Below are 24,831 nucleotides of genomic sequence, written 5' to 3' on the forward strand. Positions count from 1 at the left end.
TGCCCTTGGGCTAAATACTTAACCTTAGCCTCCAGTCCTGACCTTATTCCTTTCATCCATTGGACATAGCACAAATTATAGACCACCGGCTTCTTTTTTTGCCCGTAGGCTTCATGTCACAACTGTTTCAATAGAGTTGAAAGCAAATGTTCAGAAAGTCCAGATTTACACTGACTTTTAGCCCAAGTCTTTCCGTGACATTGTCCATTCAGCGCTTGTCGTTTGTTAAGTGTCCGCTTAAGCATGAGACAACACGACTCCTGACATGTCCCCTCTTCTGCCCTGCGCTGCTCTCCAAGAGGCCCAGAGGAATGCAGGGTGCTGGCCCCTCTCACCTCTGTGGCTCCTCACACGCCCATCACACTGGGACCCACCCTCCGCCTCGCATAGACCTGTCATTGTTCAGAGCATAAAGTCTTTGCGAGCGGTGACTTTGTGGTTTTCTGTATCTTGTCTAACGCAGGATATCAGTTCAGCATTCTTTGAGAGAAAGCATCACGAAAATTCTTTAACACCGCAACGTCGGGGCTGCACAAAAGAGACCGAGTCGTTGATCCCAGTGTAATCCCAGAACAGCAACAGGAATAGTTGCAGTTAACAAAACAATTGCAATTGTTAAAGGGGGGGTATTATGCAAAATTGACTTTTTCAAGCTTTACATCATGTTATTATGTCATTCCCTCATTACAAACATGCCTGAAGTGTTGCCTTGGCACATTCACGTATTTTTGAGTAATCTGTAAAAACTCTGATGGCGGCCATTTTAGGGATTGGTTTGCCTTAGTCCTCCTAGGAACTAGAGACGCCTCCGAGCTTTCGTTACGCCTCCGAGGTTTTCGTTGGAAAAAAAAAAGTTGACATTTGTGTGTATTGATCTTGTAGTGATGGAATGACTGTATGGGTGATCACAGTGGTCTCTACAAAGCTCCGGGATCGATTGTTTTGTAGGTTTTCTCTTGAGAGTGTCTGTGAAACAGTGAAAATCTTCCAAATAATTGATCCCGGAGTGTGGAAAGTAAAGGCGCCATGCTGACCACTCATACAGTCATTCAGTCACTACAAGATGAAATACGCACAAATATCAACTTTTTTTTCCACGGGAAATGTTGCACAATGCTCCTTTAAACATGTCCCGGAGCAATAACTTTTGAGAAAACACTAGATACATTTTGGCCTCAATATTTACATTCATTCACATTTTTGTCACTATTTCTTAAAGGGACTATGTTTTTTATGATGAAATATTTTATTGATATTTGCGTTATTCCTGTTGCCATTGGTCTCAATTAAATTGGAAACTTAACACCGAATCGTCTTTCAGTCCACTGTAGACCACAGAAACCAGAAAGGAAAAAAAAAACAAGAAAAACTAACTCAACACGAGAAACTCATCTTAAAGAACAGAATTAGATAAAATAAATAAAACAAAATAACCCCCCACCCCCCTCCCCTGTCCCAGGTGTCACTACCATCGCAATCAGGGTGACAAGGGCAACAAGCCAAATCCTCAATATGTATATATATATATATACACATGTATATACACATGTACAAATACATGCATGCATACATACATACATACACATATACGTACATACACACACACATCCTGCCATGTCCTAATGTGTAGAATGAGCCCAGACCTGTTCAACACAACTGCCTCTAAAATCCTGCACTGTCACTGAAAAACGTGTTACTTCGGGTCTGAATTGCCGTGATGCACGAGTTTAATATAGAAACTGCAGTTACACGTATGACCTGAGGTGGCAGTAGTGAGTATAAAAATGACAACTTGCATCTAGCCCCTTTAAGTAATACTTAATAATTTTTTTAATCCTAAGTAGGTTGTATTTCCTATTTCATGTTGATAGCGAGTATTTTAAGATTAAGAAGAATGTGCACAAATATCAACTTTTTTTCTCTCGCATAAAATGTTGCATAATGCACCTTTAAAATCTCCACTGGACTGAATAGGATGGATTTTAAAACATAAATTGCAAATGTAATGTAATCTAATTTACTTCCCAATTCCCTTGTAATTGAACACATTTTCATAACTCACAGTTTAGTCCAGTGACAAAATGCTGGTTCAGTCCTATAAGCTCAGTCTTCTTTATATCACGTTTCCAGCTCCGAACGCTAATTTACTCCATTTTCTTTTGCTTTTTTCCATGCGGCCAAGGTTGCCTAAACAAGCTACTCCCCTTATGTCACTGTAAGGCGGGCTCTTTTACATGAGAGCTATCAGGACTTGGCGAACTTTAGTGCAAACCTATGCAAGCAGCCAAGCAACACAAACAAGAAGATAGCATCATGTAATAGAAGTCACCAGTGCCCCTCCTATAGGGCCCCTCCAGCTATGACCCAACATTTTTTTTGCGTGTGTCCATAAACACGAGGGAACCCTGCTGTTCTGCTCTGAGTGTTAGTGACAGAGTGATTGATGAGGGAGAAGACCTCAGAACTCCAGGAGAGATATTACTCAGCGGTTTGGGAGGACACAGGGAGCTCTGTTCGCCTTGACATGATGATGTTGTCGAATGGAAATAAAGAGACGAGAGAACAGACATATTGGGACGTTTGGATGTTTTTCTCCGCATAGACTGCTGCAGTGACTCCAAAAAGTTAACTGGAGTTGTCAATTGAGATGCACCGATCCAGCTTTTTTTGCTTCTGATACCGATACTGGGGGTTTGAGTATCTACCGATATCCAATATTAACCGATACAAAGAGACTTTCTTAAAAGTTGTTGCTGTGAGTGAAAAAGTTGGTCCTCTTTTTAAAAGTCTCATGTTTGAAGATGAAGATGTTATCAATTATCAATTATAGGCCATCTATGAAAACAGAGCTAAGTAACTCATGCCCCTAGAGGGCTGAAGCGCCACTGCAGGTGTCGTAGCATGTTTTTTTTACTCATTAATTGTCCGTGAGAGTAAATACAGAAAGAAAAGACAAAGGGAGAGAGGGATATTGTACATTGTGCCACAACCCAATTACACAATGGATTTTTTTATTCACTGAAACTTGGCTATAAATATTGTTTAAGTGGCGCTAGCCCGCAGTTAGCTTTGCCCGTTTGCCTGTTAGCTTCTTCTTTGTGATTCCATTAGTGTGCATTGGGGTCTCCGGGTTGGAGCAGGGAAAGTTGCAATTGTGGTTTTCTGGCCAGAGACACCCGGGGGAGATGAAAAAACCCCCAATCATCCCATTAACACTTGTATTACCCCCAGAGGGACTACGAAAACAATTTATTAAGGTAAACAAGTTACTTAGTTCTGCTTTAATAAACTGTAATGAAAAAACATTGACTGGACTTTTCTATACTAAAGATATGACTTAGATTACATTAAGGGTATAGCGGAGGATGTTCTATTTCCGGGTGGATCATCAAGACGATTGGTCCTCCTAATTGTCAATCATTCTGGTGATATGCCTACGTAAGGCCGTCGTGCGTGCTCGCCCCTTGTTAATTTCTACGCATGCGCACTTTTGAAGCCTATGTGAGTTACGCTGTTAGCCATTCATTGCTGCTCGCAGAACGCACCGAGTCGTTGAAAATGAAAATGGCAGAGGGTCGCAAGAGAAAAAGTGTCTTCGAAGTGAATGAGAAGAAGAGAAAGGCTTCAGAAGAGAGAAACAAGACCAGAGTGTTTTTGGGAGATTCTTCCTTCTCGGAGGCAGGTAGAGCGTTGCGCATGCGCTTTTTTTTTTTTTTTTTAAAGTGGAGAGGGCGGTTCTTTCCTAAAATTCGGGAAAATCCTCCTGTATACCTTTAATATGAACAACTTAACATAAAGTGATCTGCTCATTACAACTTCTGCTTTACAGACACAGTATCAGTTATTCTTTAAAGGGACTATACAGAGTTTAAATTATGTATTTTCCTCCCTCTACATGTTTCAGCCACGTCTTAATGTGTAGAATGAGCCCAGACCTGTTCACAGCTTTTTGTCACTCAAAAAGTTGTTAATTCGGGTCTGAAGTGCCGTCATGCACGAGCTTAATAGAAGCTGCAGTTACATGTAAGGCCTGAGGTGGCAGTAGTGAGTACAAAAATGACCAGCTTGAAACCAACTAAACTAAAACACACTTGACCACTGACTGCAATGTTTCATAGTTTTCATAGTTTCTATCCCAGTGTTGATTAGTTGCCGTAAACATTAGCATGCTGCTGCTAGCTTTAGCATACTGTTGCTAGCTGCGCCTTTTTGTACGGCTATCAAAAATACGCTTGCAGGTAAGTTGGTGAAAGTTGTGTTTTTAAAGCGGTGAGAGCCAAAACAGGTATCGGTTCAGTATCAGATATTTGTACCCGATATTGAATTAGTATCAGCTCCGATATCTGACACCAGTATCGGATCGATGCATCCCAAGTGTATCAATGACTACAGCCTATTCCATCTTAACCACTGCTGGGCTCTTCACACCTGACAGTTGCTTTGACGACTCTTTTGTTCTCTATATTATAAAGGGGGGACAGCACATGTCATCAGCGCTCAGTGAAGACGTACCGAAACCGTTAGTCCACTCATGTCCACACACATGTCCGACGGATCACTTTACACACTGGCTCCTGTGGCCCTCTGGGAATTACCCTTGTCATCCGTCTCCCCAGATCCGCCTGATTTATGTCTGTGTTTAGAGCTGGAGAGAAACGTGCCACTTCTGTTTCACGAGCAGCCGAGGTTACACTCCGCAACTTTGAGAGTTTGTAGAAAACCATGAACATCGGTGAAAGAAATTCTCCTTTTTTTGTTGCTGCTTGTTATTAAAAGAGGGCAGAAAATCGTTAGCCGTGGCCCAAACTCACTTTTAACTTTCCTTTTCTAATGTCCCACTGATTTACGGGATGAGTTTATTAGCAGGTTTCACAACTTCCAGGGTCGTTGCTTGAAAACATAAGGAATCAAGTAGAGGAGCTTTAAACCTTTAGTAGAGAGAGTTGAATCGGAGAGGTAAATCTTGTCAGCAATTTGAGGTGAGAGACAATTTCCTGCTGTTACTTAAACTCTTAAAGGAACAAGCCACCGTTTTTTCCATACCGAGATATGTTCTTGAGCTTAGATGAGTTGATACGTACCTGTCTGGTCTTTGTGCCCGTAGAAGAGCGTGGTCGCTTCTAACTTCACCCCATTTGGAGCCATAGGAATATACTGGGAGAGGCCAAATGCTAACAACTTGCTAACAATGCTAACACTAACATCTTTGGTCTTCATGTGTGGCTGAGGGCACACGGTTCTTTCATATTGTGATATGTTTTCATCTGAGCTTAGACGAGTTGATACGTACCTGTCTGGTCTTTGTGCCCGTGGAAGAGCGTGGGAGCTTCCAACTTTACCCCCGTTTGAAGCTATAGGAATATGTTGGGAGAAGCAAAATGCTAACAACATCTTTGGTCGTTTTGCGTGACTGAGGGCACGCACAAAGACCAGACAGGTACGCATCAACTCGTCTAAGCTCAGGTGGCCTGTTCCTTTAAAGGATGAAAGAGTAATAAGTTATTATGGGTTTGCTAAACCAATGGTTTTCAACTGATGCAGCTTTTGGACCCACCTCCTTTGACTAATTTAAAAAAGTAATAAAATAATGTTTCATTTAAAGGGGGGGTATTATGCTAAATCGACTTTTTCAAGCTTTACATCATGTTATTATGTCATTCCCTCATTAAAAACATGCCTGAAGTGTTGCCTTGGCACATTCACGTATTTTTGAGTAATCTGTAAAAACTATGATGGCGGCCATTTTAGGGATAGGTTTGCCTGAGTCCTCCTAGGAACGCCCCCACCTCCTGGAGACGCCTCCGAGCTTTCGTCACCAGCCGAGTAACCAACCACTGCTCCTCAGCAGAACCCCCCTCCCCACTGATGCCACAGACAGCGTGTGGAGGGGGCGTGTCGGAAAGAGTCAGAGGTTCTTAAAGAGACAGAGGCCTATTTCAAGACATTCACTACAGCCATTTTGAGAGAGCAATTTTATACAAGGCAGTTATTCTAATTTACTGCATTTACAGACCAACAGAAGGTTTGGTCATCATTGTAGTGTGCTATAGACTGGTGCTTTGTGATTGAAAAAAGCATAATACCCCCTCTTTAATCAGTCATTTAATGAATTCAGCCAAAATCAAGGCCTAAAAAGCTTTCATTTGGATTAAAACTTGCATTGAATCATCAATTCCTTGAGAAAATAGTGTCATTTCTCATCAATTTGTTCTAAATTACTCTGATTATGGTCCAAAATTGGCAATAAACATATAGTATTTTGGTATTAAGATAGAATGAACAAACCTCACTATTGACCCTGATATCAAAATACAGCATTCAGAGAGTACTCACAGAGCTGTGTTGTTTTCATTGCTCTATATGTGTTTTATGCACAACCCACTTTAAGTCCTGACCCACCACTTGAGAACCGCTGCTCTGAATGATTATTTGTTTTCCCTATTGATTTGCTTGAAGCTTTCACTCGTCTTGGCCTGTTTTTGTACGCTTTTATATTGACTTCCCGACCGGCCTCTCGCACAAATTTCACACTTTGACGGAGGCGTTTACGACTTCCCTAATGCCCTCCCTCTTCCTCCTCCATCTCCTGCCCTTTCTCTCCGAGTCTAAGATAAACCCCCCTCATAGAGCCCCTTCCCTCCCCTCATGAAGACGGACTTAGCTCACTTCCTGTAGTAGTGGCCCGGGGTTCAGGGGTGAGCGCGCTGCAGTTTTTGTGTCAACACAGTGAAGCCTCGGCCCAAAATCCCCGAAGCGAAACACGCACGGGCCGCAATATTACGTTTCCTAAACTCTCCGGTGCCTGGGAATCGTGGCCCGCAGTGGTGAGACAGGAGATGGAGGATTCAGAACGCCTTAGTGGCAGAGATGGGAACGGACTTAGATTTAGCCGGAGCGCATATTAAAGAGAGAGGCCCCATGCTTACCTTGTGTTTTGGTATTGTCTATTCTGGGCTATATATACCTTGAACTCTCACCGTGCTGGTTGAGTAACTGGAGAAGGAGCAGTAATTGCAGCCGTTATACGCAGCAGGCCTCGCGGTTGACCTCGCCACCTGGATTTAACTAACTGTTATGATCTGGAGTTGCTGCAGTTGGTCAGGTCTTGGTTCAGCAACACCATGTGCCCAAAGAATGAGATCAGCTGACGACCTGAACACCCTAAATGACCAGGTTATTCCATCATTGGGCTTCTTCTTCCCTATTCCAAGATAACATTTGGTTGATTGGGCTCACATTGTGAAAGAGCGGTTCAGGAGGCACAATTTTCACACATGAATTGGCCAGACTTAGCCCATTGAGAATCAAGTACTCAGTTACATTTTATATTTAAGTACATCTGCTTTTGAAGGAGTTCTTCTTCTTAGACTAGTTTTACAATGGGACTATTTCCTTCTACTTGTGTATATAATGGAGTATATCTGTACTCTTACTTGAGTAAAAAAAAGTTACTCGTTCCACAGTGAGTAAATCTTTGATAGTTAGATGGGGTCTGAAGTGATGTTCAGTGTTGTTATGGTACGCGGCCTCGTACTGTCCATCCGAGTGGCAAAAGCCAAAATACTAAGATCATTTTATCTTTTGTTTCTCATAATTTATGCCACTGCTGAATTGTAATTCAGACTTTTACACTCAAACAGTCAGTCAGCACTCAAAGTACTCAGTAGCATTTTCCCCGGGTACATTATTTACTCTCAGTTCAGTAATTATTTTAGAAGAAGAAGAAGATTTTTATTTATATAGCGTCTTTCACAGACATAGTCACAAAGCGCTTTACATGAGACAATTGGACATTCACTCCATACTGGTTAAGCTACGTTTGTAGCTTCAGTTTCCCCTGGGGGGAGACCAATGGCCGCTGGCTGCTCTGCTTTATGACCACGACACTGGGGGCCGCCATTGCTCCGCCATTGCTGTAGTACCTCCATATCGCCACTAGGCCCCCATTGAAAAGCAATGGAGTTTAGACACCTTAAAAACAACTTTAACGCCTTCTTTCTATGTTTTCAACACTAGACTAGGCTAGATATTCCTCCTGAGATAACGCTGGGTTAGTCACAGTTTATGAAATCAGGCTGGTTTTCGTAATAAGAATTTTAGAAATCTCGTACTTAATGAGGCTCGGACTGTTAGCATTGGAGCAGCGTGAGCTACACGTCACGCAAGGGCCGAGTCTACAGTGAAGATCCCGCCCGTATGTCCATTTTAGGAACATGCTTCGTCAGAGCTGGGGAGGAGGAGTCTGTAAATCCGCCATGATTTCCCCGAGCGTGGTCATTATGGTAAACGGGGAGGAGTGAGGAGAGGCTGTCCATTAATATATACAGTCTATGGGGGAGACTGACAGAAGCGCTGTCGCGTCTGCACACGTCTGCGCCAACAGTCCCGCTGACCACCACCGTACATTCTCACACACATCATTCATCCTGGCCTATTGTACATGTTTTTAGTGGTAGGGGAAACCGGAGTACCCAGAGGAAACCTACGCTTTTATTTTTTTAGTCACCACTCTTTACTTCTTCTTGAGTAGAATGATCTCAATGTAGTCACTGTTACTTGAGTAAATGGGATGTGCTGGAGAAGGCTTTGCACAATGCTCACACTCTTCCATCATCAGTACAAGATCTTGGTGGAAAAACCAATGCAAAACTGGATCTATTGAGATTGCAGATGCTCATTGAGACAAAGCCACAGCGGATGTGTGCTGTAACCAAAGGCGGACCAACATTTTTTTTCTTTTTGAGACCACTTTTTTTGGTGAGGCAGTGGGGTATCTGGTGTTTTTTTTTTTTTCATATTCATATCAGTTGGTTATGGGTAATGTCTATACTTGACCATGATTACATCCGAGCATACTGTCTCGAGCAGATCATCAAAAATATGAAATGGTGAACTTAAACTCATACAACCCAACTCCAAACCTATTGTATTTACTGGCAAATATTTTTCTCTGCTGTCCTATAGAATGCCTTTCTTAAACTATACTGTGCTTAGGAATCGTGGCCTGAAGCGGAGAGGCAGGAGATGGAGGATTCACCAAGCCTTAGTGGCATAGACTTAGATCTAGTCGGGGCACATATTGAATCGAGAGGCCCCGTATATGAAAATAGGTCTATTCTGGGAACTGTTTCGGGGCTTATAAAACAGACATTTGGATGACTTAGTTTTGAGTTTGAAGCGTATGCCAGTTATTAGATGCAAAATAATGAATTCATCACCCTAAACCACTGATTCCCAGCCAATAGTTTCCCCCAATATAGTTTGCCTAATCTGCTTGGGCTTTCGTTTTAAACTGACTGCACAATCCACGTCATTTCTCCTTTGGGAAACCCTTGGCTGCGTGTTTACCAGACGCAGAGCCGCAGTAGCGAGTTGTGTATGCGGGACATGTTCTCGCCCTCTCAAGGGGGAGGCTGTTTGTTTATCTTCGGAAATGTCTTTGTGGGAATATCACATGTGTCCCGGACTGGCACAAGCTCTGACATCACTTCCTGTGCCCGGCCCTGGCGCAGTGCCATCGTGTGGAGGGAAAACAAAGAGCCTTGTCCAAAACAACAGGAGCTTATCTGCAGAAAGGGACCTAACCAGGCACGGCCCAGGCTCTATATATAGGCTATTATTGTAGGGCTTTCATGCAGTGTATAGGTCCTTGGTTTCTGTGAGTGTGAGTAAAGTAGAAAGTTTTATTGAATTTAAGCCAAATATCACAATACAGTATTTAAACTCACAATTAAACCAGATTTTAATTGTTTTGCACCTAATTTACATTTACAGAAGGGGGTCCTGAGCTGTGTCTTGAGATATTTTGGTGGAAAAGTTTGGGAACCCCTGATTAAGGCTGGGCACCATTCAATTTTTTTCCGATAGCGGTACTCTAACGACACTTGGTTTTCGATACAGATTCCTGAACGATACTTTTCTTTAATACCTATACTAAAATATTTGTCATATAGAACCATAAAACAGATTAATAGTGTTAATGTTTCCCTCCATTTAATTTCTTTTTCATTTGTATGATGTGTTTGAGGTGAAACAACCAAGAAACTTCTTTTAACTACAAAAGGGCAGAAATAAAACACTTTCCAAGTTTTCCCCCCATTTTTCAAATATTTTTTTTTTTCAAATTTTCCCCCAAATTTCTATTGGTTTAACCTCTTAACTCCCACCTGAACGGATCCCATTTTCTCCAGTTCGGCTTTACCCTAATCAAAAAGCTTCTCGGGAAAAAAGCGCCAAAACAGCCACAAAAAAAGAGAAGAAAACAAGGATGTAAACGCAACAAAAATGTGAAAAAATGAAACAAAAATGTGACAAAAATGAAACAAAAATGTGACAAAAATTCAACCAAAAAGTGACAAAAATTAAGCAAAAATGGGACACAAATGGGACAAAAACTCAACCAAAAAGTGACAAAAATTCAACAAAAATGGGACAAAAATGGGACAAAAACTCAACCAAAAAGTGACAAAAATTCAACAAAAAAATGACAAAAATTCAACAAAAATGTGACAAAAACTCAACCAAAAAGTGAAAAAAATTCAACAACAAAAATTACAAAAACTCAACAAAAATGTGACCAAAAACCCCCCAAACAAACATAAAAAAGGTGACACAACACAGCAACAACGCGAGGAAAAAGATCAGTTTTATGGGTCTTAGCTTTCAAATGAGGTGTTACACAGACCTATATAATGGCCAAAGAGGACAGAAGGCATTTGGTTCAGGCGGGTGGTAAGAGGTTACATTTTTTTCACTTAAATTTTCCCAATTTTTGCACATGTTTTTTCCTAAATTTTCCCCAAATGTTTTTATAATATGATATATATATACAATTTATTTATTTTTATTTTTTTTCATTTTTTTTCCATTTTTTTTAACTTGCGTTTCACTTTTTTTTTTTGACCAACAGCATCACAACTTGAATATAAAGATTTTTCATTTCTTTTCGGGACCTGCTTTCGATACTTTTATTTTTTCGATACCAGACTGGTATCATTTAAAGGTACCGAGATCTACCCCTGATCTAATCAATCCGTAAAAGCTCCTTAGAAAAGATCATAATGGCACAATATAGAACACTAAAACCAATCAAGGGTGTGTTTAAAGGTTTAGGAAATTAAGGAAACCTTTGATTTATTAATTTTCATTATGCATTCGATTATTTTTGTTTTGGCTCTTGAGACAGATATCCACTCCGAAAACAGAATGACACACCTTGGGTTGCCAGATACTGTATGTCTAAATCCTTGCTGCCAAAAACACAGTGTAGGCGTCCAGTTCTGTGCCTGAATTCTGTTGGGTCTGAGCTTCCGAGTGAGGATTTAATTCGCATGCTCCATATCATATCCGTGTTATATTTCACCAACACGCCGCCCAAATCAAGTCGAGCAGTGACTGGGATCACACGTAGCACATTTCAGCTTTTTTTTTTTCACTAAAACTGGCTCCATTTCTGTACGTTATTATCTGATATTTTTGTTCTATAACTCACGGGGGAAAAAAACGAAACATTATATTCCGCAATTTACATACAGCGGTTATAGATTTACGAGCACGACTATATATCATCTGGCAAAAAAAAACGCAAGGCAAACAGAGCAATAAAACCCTGTATATTTTACTACCATTAGCTTTGCACGGCAGGCCAGCTCTAAACAAGGGGTCCACTGTTAACAAAAAGGCCTAAAAGATAGACTTGGTTTTGTCTATAACTTAAAAAGCGACACTCCCTTGGCTGTTAACGCCACTATTGAAGGAAATATCATCTTTTAAATCTACCGAGACAAACACAGGCCGAGAGAAATGTGTGCGCAATGCAATGAGGAGTGACCGAAATGAAGTAATCGCAATCTGACAGCGCTGTGTCAAAAATACAACGTAAGGAGTTCTCCCTCCCAATTACAAGAAGCTGTTTTTACTTGTCTCCGTGTGATATAAGGAAGCGGCCTGAAAGAAGGAGACGCTATTGCTTAAAACATAAGTCGTACATGTCCGGAGCATGAGCTAATCCGCAGTGAAGGTTGTGGAAATAAACCTTTGGGGTTTGTGGAAATGGGAGGGAGGGGGAAGTGGGTCAAGGTGCCTGTCTGTCACTGCGGTAATCTCTCACGTCGTCCAGGCTGGATGTAATGTAATTAGAGAAATACTACACACAGAAGGAGACCAATTGTTTGGAAAAGAAATGAAAATGGTTTGAAAGCCTGTCAGTCCATGCAGGACCAGGAATCGTACACTGGGTTGAGTTTCAACAAAGCGTTTCAAATCAGTCGTAAGTTGTAAGTTTCTTTTGACGTTGCGTTTGTCAAATCAAGGAAAGGGGTTTGAGGCAGTGCCAGGCGGAAACTGGTGGAGACTCTTATTCGCAGTATTTTACATAATCAACAGAAACATTGACTCAGCAATATCAAAAATGTAAGATGGGGCCTAAATCATTGAATGGGTGGCCCAGTGACTCAATGAACAGTTTCCTGCCTTTAAAACATTTTTAAACACATAAACATACATGCAAGTTCATAAATGTACCTATTTTTTATATGAGGCTGAAATATTAGAGCTGGGTGATTTCTTGCCCCCCCAAAATCTTTGAATTTCTTGTAAAAAAAACTAGCAAAAACAAGCAATGGTAAAAAACTGAAAAGTCCCAATGCAGTGTGCAGATAACAAAGATTTTTTGACATCCAAATTATTAATGCTAATTGATTGAACTTGCCAACTCGGGGACTATACAGAGTTTAGAGTTTAGTTTAAAAAGTATTTTCCTCCCCCTACATGTTTCAACAATGTCCTAATGTGCAGAATGAGCCCAGACTTATTCACCACAACTGCCTCTAAAATCCTGCACTGTCACTCAAAAAGGTGTTAATTCGGTCCGATGTGCCGTCATGCACAAGCTTAATATAGAAGATACAGTTACACGTATGGCCTGAGGTGGCAGTAGTGAGTATGAAATGGCTAACTTGCATCTAGCCCCTTTAAATATAAGAAAATAATATAAGTAATATTATTTGGTATGTACAGTTGTGCTCAAAAGTTTACCCTGGCAGAATTTTTGACTATTTAAAAACCATCAATTTTCTTCCACTTGTCTGTTGCTGGGTCATGAATCACATGGCACAAAGTCCCCGACAACAGAGCTCCTCATTCGGGTGCTCAAACCCCTCCACCATGTTAAGGTGGCGGTTCCAAGAGGGGGTTGTTGTGGATGAGGTTCTTTATTTTTTCTAATGGTAAAGCGGCCCATTCTTTTTGGCAAAAAGCCTCCAGTTCCTGTAAGTTCCTGGGCTGTCTTGCATGAACTGCACGTTTGAGCTCTCCCCACAGTCGTCCAATGATATTGAGGTCTGGAGACTGAGATGGCACTAACGGGACCTTCACTTTATTCTGCTGGAGCCAGTGGCATCAGCGAACCAGATCCATATTTCACAGTAGGAACTTGCAGGAACTGGAGGCCTTTTGCTAAGAAGAATGGGCCGTTTTATCAGAAAAATAAATAAAGAACCTCAGTTGTTTCCCCACAAATGGCTTCACACAACCACAACTACGAGTAAAAAAAAGACTTTTTGTGTCATCTTTTATATTCTTTGAGAACTTTTGAGCGCAACTGTACATATCCAATATTCATTTTGTTTAAATTGCGTGAGAACAGCTGGCCCTATGGCATCTGCCGAGAAAAACTTAAAAAGCGAGTGTTATCTAATGTATAGGGGACGACAGGACCAACATTCGCAGACATGTTCCTGTCACCTTGAACTCGGGAGCCCCTCAGACCCCACGGCCTGATGGGAAAAACACACAGTGATGGGATCAGCGCCCCTCGTTTTTTGACCTTGACTTCTGTTTGATTGATGACGGCTTTGTTCATTGTCCCAAATGCGGATCAGTGAACTTTCAAAAGACCTTGAGCTCAAAGCTGACTATATCTCTGTACTATGGGATTTGAAATATACCATTGTTCGTCATATCATGGGGAACAATGGTATATTTCTACATACAAAGTTTTACATATAAAGTTGCCACCATATGAGTGATCGTAACCAGCATTTCCACTAAGGCTATTAGGATTAACTTTCTATTTATCTGAATGAAACCCTCTGTTAAATGGAAAATTGCGAAACAAAGCCTCATTTATTGTTTATTATTTGTTTTCTGTTTCATGGCAAAATGAATTCAAAATGACACTCAAACGCTGTGCAGTCTCTCTCCAGTGGTCCGATAGCATGTGGAAGCTCCATTATGCATTGTTAAACAGTCTTATTGTTAGCCAATAGTGCTCTGGCAGTTGGCTCGTGCGTCGCCTGTTTTTTGTTTGTAATTTTGCAACAGTGAGGAGGAAAAAGTGATTTTCCCTGCACGTCGTTTGACAGATAATGATACCTCACATGTTTTCAATATTTGGTTCCATTATAAAGGTAGCAACAACGTTTTAGAGACCTGGACCGGCTTCCACTCCCAGCTGTGACAGTTGAAGTTCTCCCCGTGTAGCTGTGTTAGGTTGTGCGTTTGCTCAGCTTCACCTTTCACAAAACTGTTCAATAAAGTTCTCACTTGGGCCTGGACTCCACTGAAAAAAGATCTTTTGTTTCTCCATAAGCGTTTCTTTGCAAATATAAAGATTGGCTGCACAATATATTGGCAATTTTATGTTATTGCAAATGAGGTGACTCAATATCCATATTCTAAAAAACTATAAATATATTACAAAACCATCTGACCTTTTTAGCAACACAGCCTTAAACAAAAATGCATGTTGAATTTGCTTCCCATCTTTGTTTAAATAGAACGTTCTGTTTTGAAATTTAGTGAAATAGCTCTAACAACTGCGCCACTGTCGCCCCACTACCATGACTGCGATACTTGGTTTACGATACTGATACTAAAATATTTGTGTATGGAGCCATAAAACAGAACCATCCATCCATCCATCCATCCATCCATCCATCCATCCATCCATCTTCTTCCACTTTTCCGTTTCCGGGTCGTGGGGGCAGCTGTTGGAGCTGACTAAATCACATTGCACCAGCCCCCAATGGCTCCTCCTGCAGGTGGTGGGTCCACAGAAGGACGGCCTCATGGCTCTAACCGGGCCTGTTGGTCTCTCATAAGGGGCTTCTGAACCGCTCTTTGTCTGACCCATCACATAGGACCTGTTTGCCATGGGAGACCCTACCAGGGCACAAACCCCCGACAACAGAGCTCCAAGATCATTCGGGTGCTCAAACCCCTCCACCACGTTAAGGTGGCGGTTCCAGGATTGCTGTCCCTGGATTCAACAGGTGTAAAACTTGGTCTTTAAAGATATAATGGACCAGATCTTGTGCTTGCGCATGGAGGCGCAGGAGCTCTTGACGAATTATTTTCTGAGTGAGCTATGTGCTCTACGCCTTCACCACTTGTGAGAGGGTGACACAAGAGGAGGTGACTGCTGTGATGGGAGACCTTTAATTACCCCATCATGAGCTAAACAATGTTCATAACTCATAAGAGAGAAACGCTCGGTGTGAACGTGAAACAAAACAAATGCACATGTTCACCTCCCACTCCCGCCCACCTGCTGTGTCTCCGCCCTAGTACTTCCCCCTTAAATGCGCTAAGTCTGGAGTGGCAAGATCACAAAGTGCGTTCCTACTAAGCACAAAATGTTACGCTATCGTCTGCATTTTGAGACACGAGATCGGGCCCAATATCTTTTTCGGTACCTGCTTTCGATGCATTTATTTTTTAAGATACGATACAATATACTTTATTAACCCCAAAGGAAATTCAGTTCATCAGCTGCACAATCAAGTCACACATACAAACTCTCAGATTTAAAAAAAACTAGAACAATGGAGAGAATAAATATAATAATAATTTATAAGTATAAAAATATAGAGGTACTACAAAAAAAAACATTTCACTCCCATTTAATCCCTCCCCTCCCGCTCTGGGCAAGAAGGATCTCCTGAGCCTGTCCTTTGAGCAGGAGAGCGAGAGCAGCCTCTCACTGAAGGAGCTCCTCTGCTTCATCACCAGCTCATGCAGGGGGTGGTCTCTGTTGTCCATCACAGAGAGCAGCTTCTCCAGGGTTCTCTTCTCCGAGATTGACACTACAGAGTCCTGATCGGCCCCAATCACAGAGGAGGCATTTATGATTGAATCTGAATCTGAATCTGATTTTCGATACCAGTAGTACCTAAACCTTTTCTTTTCATCACCCTACTGGTATCAATTAACAGTACCCTGCCCTAATCATGGAATTATTTTACCCAACCAAGACACATTCTCATTTAAGCGTCTTTGAGTGTCCAGAAAAGCGCTATATAAAACCGATGCATTATTATTAATATATCATTGATCCTGTATTCCTGCTATGCAGTGCGAGACCCTTCTATTATGTGGTGCTTCTGACAAAGATACATCGGTGCTGCACTCAGGCTAAACAAAAAACAGATCCAGGCGTTACTTTCACTGGCACTGAAAAAACATGGCGGAGAGTGCTGCTCTGGATCAAACATAGTGAAAGCGTAGAGAGAGAAGCAGGTGCCCTCTGGACGAGCGGGACAAAGGATCATGAATAGAAAACAGGAGCTAAGTTTGCAGATCTAAAGAAAGCTGTTGTCATGTAGCATTGCCTATGGTGGAAACACTGTAGTTTGTTTACTTCTGCTGTACGATACAAGGGGGCTTTTTGTGGTGGTTTTGTGGTGGGCGAGGGATGCAAACCAGATGCTTTAGCCTTTATACTTTTATCATTAATGTATGGCAAAAACCTTAACGCATACTTTCCAAATTAAAACCAACAATGAAAATGCGTTGCGGTCAACTCCTCTTGAAGTTGAATTTTTGTCATGATTTTTCCTCTGAAGCAGTTATAGTGAACACAGACTATTTCTGCTTAAAGAACAAATGGCATCAAAGCCTTCTGAATTGAGTGTCGAAAGCTGTCTAATTGGAGCGTTGTTGTATGAAATAAGCTCAGAATGCTTCTAAAATGGGACAGCGCTGCATTGATACTATAAGGGGCTGTTTGTGGATGGAGGAATAAAAGCCAGATGCGCCACAGGTTTTTGCCATTAGCCTTGGAGCTTTGATCGGAGCCTGCCATGTTTTATAAGAGCGCTCCCTGGACGTGCTGTAACATCCCGGAGTGACTTCACCAGCTCCAGGTCGAGACATGTGCGGACGGACCATCCCCAAAAGACAAATATGGAAACAATAAAGCCTCCTGTGTTTTTCCCACAAAATGAGATTTGCCGTACACGATCCCGGGCTTTATGCAGATCTCCTGTCCGCTTGTTGGACGAAATGAGAGTCCAGCAATGTTAATGCGCTATGAAAAGTAACACGAGGCAACGCAGCCAACTGTTATTAAGGCTTGTATCATGTGTTTGAGCTCGACTTGAAGACATTCTTTGGGGATATACGAATTTAGATCAAATGGAGGGCCGTCTTCAGGCATTAGCAGGAATGATATATACCATAACATTGAAAACAAACTTTAATCTTTCACCTGACGACATGCTACGGCGCCGTGATGAACACACTTTGAGCCTTGAGCACAGGTCCTGTTTAGAAATATTATTATGCAAAGATCAAACACCCAAAACACTGTCTGTGAGAGTGTTAGGTCATAAGATGTACAACACTGGGACTTTGGATAAAGTGATGCTTTACTTTGGGCCACTGTCTTTTCTTTATAAATCAGCCGCCACAGCACCATAGACTGAATTCATGGCGGATTTACAGACTCTCCCGCCCCTGCTCTGACGAAGCTTGTTCCTATAAAGGACATAAGGGCGGGATCTTCACTGTAGACTCGGCCCTTGCGTGACGTGTAGCTCGCGCAACTACAATGCTAACAGTCCGATCCTCATTAAGTACGAGATTTCTAAAATTCTTTTTACGAAAACCAGCCCGGTCCCCTTAATTGTAACCAACCCAGCGTAACACAGGAGGAATATCTAGCTCTAGTTCCAAAAAAATTGGGACCAGGCTTTAAAGTTGTTTTTAACATGTCTAAAGTCCAATGCTTTTCAATGGGGGACCAGCGGCGATATGGAGGCACTACAGTTCTGGGCATAAAGCAGAGCAGCCGGCGGCCATTGCACAACACCAACTTCCAAACCCCTGGATTACGGGCATTGAAAATGCAGAGAACAGTTTCATGTTCTATCTATGACACAAAATACATATTGTGGAATAACACGAGTGTCCTGAGGAAAAACACCAGCTCTGCACTGAAATTGAATCTAGAGGCCGACCGATATGAGTTTTTCTAAGGGTGATGCCGATTTTTGGGATGTTAATTGGCCAATGCCGATATGCTCGGCTGATGTTTTTGGCCAATATTTTTGGCCGATATTTCTGGCCAATATCCTGTAAAAACAAACACTTGGCCGCTCCAGACGATTTTCTTTTATTACTGTGAGCCAATCATAGTTTCTGTCCCAGCTTTGATTAGCTGCCATTAGCATATTGTTTCTAGCCGCAGCATTTTGCGCGGCGATCAAAAATACAATAGTGGAGGTTAAAACTAACTAGTCCATATTGACGGAGGTTTAATGAAACTTGTGTTGAAAAAAACTTGAAGCTAACCACTGCGATGTTTCTCACCTCCCCTGAGGCCTCGGGAGTTGTGGGAGGACTCGTTTTTAAAGCGGGAAGTCTCTTATCATTTTCGGTCCCGGAAATATCTGCTTTTTTTCTCTAATTCCACCTTCTTTAGATGAAATATTATGCTCATCAATACCCATTTTCAAAACCACCCCAAACACGAACAAGGAGAGTGTTTTTTATTCTTTTGTAGCTAATCTCTATAATCATCATGATACACCTCTGGCACAACTTCACTCTTTCCTTCATAACTGAGAGATGAGTTTTGCCACACACAATCCCTGGCTTTATGCAGATCCACCTCAGCTTCGTTGAACAAAATGAACAAGCGAAAACAATAGCTGTGAGTGTTACAAAGCGTATTACTTTCTTTCCCCCCTTCTCTGTACCCCTCAGCTGCAGGACGCTCAGTTTGGCGGGACCCTAATGTTGTTATCGAACTGTCTTTCACCGAGGCTTTAATTATTTCCAAATGCTCCGTCTGATTGCTGCTGGCGTCTCCGTGCGTGTTTAGGGCGATCTGTTTGAAACGCGAGCAGCACTTCGGCTGGCACAGGGGAGCAACAGGGTCAAACGTGGAGGAAAATACTGGCCGTAGAAAAATCCATCATAATACGGATGACTTACGAGAGGCACTGTTTGGTTGCTTTGTCAAACATGCACAGTGTGATTTATGCACACTTTATGAGATCGTCGTATTCTGGTAAGCTGCAGTGGAGTTTTATGAACAAAATAAAGGTGGATGATACATTTGTGGTTAGCTTGTGTGTTGTAAGACATATACAACACTCCATAACGTGTTTAGGTAGATACAAATATGGTTTACCACAACAGTGACTGACGACAGCAACAGGGAGACATCGAGTTGAGGATTGAATGTTTAAAACGTTATCCACCATTTTGGTTACAACTATAATTTCCCATTGAGTGACACTGGCCAAAACAATATACAAAGAGGTGTGTAAATACTTAAACTGTGGTTCAGTTATCATATAAATAAGTGCTTTATTGCACAATTGTACAACGAAATTGTGTAGATCAGACGTTGGGCTAGTCCTGAGCCGCTGTGATTCTGTGCGCCGCCATTTTGTTTGTGGAGGAAGGGGAAACTGGAGTGCCTGGAGGAAACCTGGCTGGCTGCCTTCAGTCTCTTCTGAAACGGTGCACCGCCTCCTGGGTTTGTCCTTGTTTCAGAGCATGGCGTCCTGCACTGGTCAGCTCCTCCTTCCTCTTCCTCCTGTGCAGCTCCCTCCACTATCGCCGCTCCTGCTTGCCTCTTGTGACGCCTCCACTGTGCTGCACCTGTGGGGGGCTCTTGGTACCTCCACAGTGTTGTGGTGTGGATTTGTATTTAGCTAGCGTTAGCTCTTTGTTTACTTTTAAAAAGCTGTTGTTAGAGACTTAAAGGGGCTAGATGCAAATTTGTCATTTTATACTCACTACTGCCACCTCAGGTCTTATGTGTAACTGCACCTTCTATATTAAGCTTGTGCATGACAGCGCTTTGGACCCGAATGAACACCTTTTTGAGTGACAGTGCAGGATTTTAAAAGCAGTTGTGGTGAACAGGTCTGAGCTCATTCTACACATTAGGAATACATAATTTTAACATTTTTAAACTCTGTATAGTCCCTTTAACAATGGTGTTCGAGAGGATAGATGAAAAAGGCAGCACTCTGACTGTCTTACATAGAAGAAGTTTATTTACCGTCGGTGCGGTACCCGGAGACATAAACTCGAGACATTGCGCTCGTCCTCCCATTCAAGTCTGTCTCTGCTTCCACAGAAAGGAGATAAAAACCCTCTCAAAGGCGTCATACTGATACGCAAGCAAACATTCAGTGGCTGAGTGTCTGAGCACCACAGTCAAGGCTACGTCAGAGATAGCACGACTGTACAGCCTGACCCAGTATGATAAATAGTAATTTAATGTTATCCTCTAACAGCTGAATCCTTCACAAAAAGACAGAAAAGATGCACAAAAACATCCTGCAGAACAATGTGGAACTCAGAACCTGCAAATTATGTTCCCAGTAAAATGCAAAAACGCTGCTGCGCTAAGGGAGAGGGAAGCTGCTGCTTGTTTACACAGCACCACAGAACAGATTATTGTATGAAAGTGATTTAGTGTGAACTTTAACTTTCTGAATTTTAGAACATTCATGTTGACTAGGGGTTGTTTTTTTTTGTTTTTTTTCATACATCTGCTTTAACTGTACTTGGTTTATGATACGGATACTTAAAGAGATACTAAGTAACTTGTTTACCTTAATAAATCCTTTCCGTAGTCCCTCTGGGGGTAATACAAGTGTTAATGGGATGATTGGAGGGTCTTTCATCTCCCCTGGTGTCTCTGCCCAGAAAACCACAATTGCAACTTGACTGCCACCGGACCAGAGCAACCAATACACACAAATAGAATCACAGAGAAGAAGCTAACAGGCTAACGGGCAAAGCTAACTGCGGGCTAGCGCCACTTTAAACCGAATTTACAGCCAAGTTTGAGTGAAAACAAAAATATTTCCATTGTGTAATTGAATTTACAAAATCACTCTCTCCCTTTGCCTTTTCTGTCAGCGTAGTATTTACTCTACTCAATTAATAAGTTAAAAAATCGCAAATTGCTACGACACCTGCAGCTTGTGGCCTCTAGGGGAAAGAGTTAGCACTGCTTTAAAAAAGGGAGGCGTTTTGCTATCTATTATGTAGAATAATGAAACAGAATGATAATGTTCTAAGATTAAAACCATTCGTGCAAAACCATTAGTTTTTATAATTTATTTGAGCTGGGGCAACCAAATAACGTTCCTCAGTGCTCTCTCAGGGCAAAAGGTCTACCTTCCCAAACACCAGTAATCAGCCCTAATGACGACACAATCCTGATCTCTACCGGATTACTCCATTCTCTTGAATTACACAAAATGTAAATAAAATATTGTTTCGTCAAAGTAAGGCGGGTGGGTTTACAAGGAAAACTACACGTCTTTGAAACTTTATTTATTCTGTAAAAATGGTTTTGAGGATTATCCAAAAACAGCCCAACCGAGGGCAGGAGTTGAAAATTGACCCTGAAAACACAACCCATGACTCAGGAATCTGATTTTACAATCTAACAGTCCACAGTAATCTAATACAAACATCCAAAAGATTAAATCAGATCCGACCAAATCAAATTACTCAGGCTGAAAGTGTTGAGTGACCACATCATAGCAGCTCTTTCAACAACAGTATAAGTGCCCGACCTTATTCGCTCATCTGTTTTCTGTGCAATTCATCTGTATTTGTCAGGTTTTGTGCCTATTACTGACTTAAACAGCCTTAGACCTTTGAATATGTTTTGGATTCTATGCTCCATTCAAGTGTTACCGTTTGTTTACGCGCTAAATGTCAAGTCTAAAACATCCCCCTTGTTTTCCTTCCAGGCCCCGTGTCCCGCAGCCCGTGTGAGCTGCTCCCGGTGGGGCTGGGACACCCGGTGCAGGCCCAGTCCAAGAGCTTCACGGCGCTGGCGGGGTGCGCGAGCCGAGGCACCAGCAGCCTTCCACAGGAGGTGCACGTGGTCAACCTGAGAGGACACGCCCCCGAGGGAACCGGCGGGACACCTCCACTGGTCAGTCACTGCTTCATTTCATCCGCGCCGCTGTTTGGGGAAGGGATTTGGTTTCGGTGACTCAAAATGGAGCATGAGGTTGTCATAGAAGTGCATGGGATCAATAAAATGTCTAAATACACACATCTGTCCGTGCAAAATGACTCCGGGCTCAGAGACGGGTCCCTCGGTGCTACTGTGCGGTCTCTACTATTACTCACACATCTCAGTGGTATGTCGCTTTACAAAGTGTTTCACCAGGAACATTGTGAAAACATGGTGGAAGCTTGTAAAAAAGAAGCTACTTACATTCATGATGGGGTTCGAGTTAGGGCCCGACCGATATATCGGGCCGATATTCAGAAACAGAACCATAAGAGATAGAGACTTTTTTGTTTTGGAATCTACTGATTTTTGTCTTTCAAACAAGCTCCCTCTGAAGTACCTACTAACCATGATTATACAGCGCCCCCTGCTGTCACAGTTCAACACTGACACATTTAGAAGCTTCATATACAGGATTATAGACCAGACATTCTTAAAAATATTAGCCAAAAAGATCAATGGTGCATATCGGTGTCGGCCAATCAAAATCCCCCAAAAATCAGCATCGGCCTAAGACAAACCCACATAGATCGACCTCTGTTAGATATATTTAAACCTCTGATATAATAATACATGTTTAACTATAGGCTATTTGAAAGATAAAAAAAACAAACAAACATCAAATTAAATTGCTTAAAATATCAGCTAATATAGCGGCTATCGCTACGCCAACCCCCTTCATATTGGTATCGGACCCCAGAAATCCATATCGGTCGGGCCCTTGTTCTTGTTTAGTTTAGTCTTATTTGAAGTGATGATCTTCATAACATGCATATTGTTTTATCAAAACTAGGCCAGTCATCTAACATTTAAAGTTTGATATATTGAGGCAGGAATATTGTGATAAATAAAGATTTTAGCAAACTAAAAGAAATGAAAATCACAGTGATTTCTTGTTCTAAGTTGTATAGACAATTAAAAAAAACACACAAATAGCATGAAAATAGGATAAAATACAAACATATACAGTATGCTGACGATAAATATTTGTCATATTTTGCACAGTAAATCGATAGTAATTATTGTGACAGGCCTAAACCTACAGGTGGAAGTGCTTCATTATGTCTCAAAGCTTTTAATGAAATATAAAATGTAGCTGAAAAGATGTGCTTCGGAACAGTCTAGCTGGAGGACTCTTTGTGCATGTATTTTGGGGGGTGGTCGAGAAACCAGCCCTAGACCTGGAGGAATGGGCTCTATGTCCGCGAGTGACTCATGACTAGTGACTTCTGAGTGCGATCTCCGGAGGCCGCGCTCCTTCCTCTCTCGCCATTTTCCCAATAAGGATTAGCCATGTCAACGAATAGTTCAAGACAAACATCACGGATGGTGAGATGCTGATGGGAAGTCACTGACTATGTGTTAACAACAGTACGTTGGATGTAAATTCTTGACTGCAGGAAACCTCTGTTTATAGGACTTTTTTTTCATCTTGGAGCTAAAGGCTAGTATCAAAACTAAAAAGTATTTATATTAAAGACAAGCCATTTATTTTTTTGATCAAAATCTTGGTGCTGTTTTAATTTTTGTTTAGTGTTCGCCGTTAGCTTCAAGACAAACACATCATGATGAGCAGGAAGTTCCCTCTGGTGAATTCTTTGCTCCTGACTGATTTGCTGTGACTGTCCAGTAGTAACTCACCACCTGCCATGGAATCTTGTTCTACTTATTTTTTGGACAAGACACTGCTACAAACTCATATAACCGGGACAGGAAGAGCAGCGCCTCCTGAAGATCCACAGTCCGGTGACGCTTATGTGCATCTAGAACTCTAAGCAGAAAGGTCCACATTGACTGGGAACCTGTGATAACTTCGCAAGGAGTTGACCATCCAGCCACCTCCATGCAGGGCCTGATTTATGCAGGGGCTTACAGGGGCTAAGCCCAGGGGCCCAGCAGGCTGAAGGGCACCTGGGCATAAGGAGAAAAGGAGAGAGTTCCCTCTCTCTTTGCAGACTCCCTCAAATGTAAGGCTTAATCAGATGACTTTATACCCGAGAATAAACCAGGACTAAACAAGGTCTGAGCTATTTTCCTTGAGTTGACACTTGGAAATAATATGCACCTATTGGTCTGCAAAAATCCATGAGAATGCACCAAATTGCACCATTAAAATGAAGAAATATCTGTGGGAGGACCCCCGTACAAAAGTGTCTTTTTTTTAAACTACTACTATGTTTAAGAAGTTACTTCTGCATGTTCTGAAGTAAAACATCATTAATTTATATTTTCATTGTAGAGAGAGAGTGAAATCTGACAGACAGACAGACATACATCATGTTGAGGGCTCTAAAAAGCCCCTGCCTCCATGCCACCTAATACAACAAAACTGTGATGTACCAATCAGGAGCATGGCTGAGTTTGTGTATATGTTCTCACTATTTTTTACATTCATACCAATAAGATTCAAGCTCTTGTAAAATCACATACTTAGATTAAATAAAAACACATTGTTATTATCACTCCAAGTCCATTTCAAGGTTAAAAGTTCAGTGTAGAAGCTGAGGATTTCTGACACCCTTTACAGTTAGAAGATCGTGTTGTAA

General features: G+C 41.8%; 1 protein-coding gene across 1 annotated transcript in view; it reads left to right on the forward strand.

Moving 5' to 3' along the window:
- tgfbr3 (transforming growth factor, beta receptor III) overlaps nucleotides 1-24,831 on the forward strand; it is a 124,015-nt gene that overhangs the window by 14,565 nt on the left and 84,619 nt on the right. The window contains exon 2 of the mRNA XM_079575449.1: nucleotides 22,014-22,201. Within this exon, the coding sequence (XP_079431575.1) occupies nucleotides 22,014-22,201 (188 nt within the window). The remainder of the gene's footprint in view (nucleotides 1-22,013; nucleotides 22,202-24,831) is intronic.

Source organism: Gobius niger, assembly GCF_951799975.1.
Source record: "Gobius niger genome assembly, chromosome: 17".
Classification (NCBI taxonomy): Eukaryota; Metazoa; Chordata; class Actinopteri; order Gobiiformes; family Gobiidae; genus Gobius; species Gobius niger.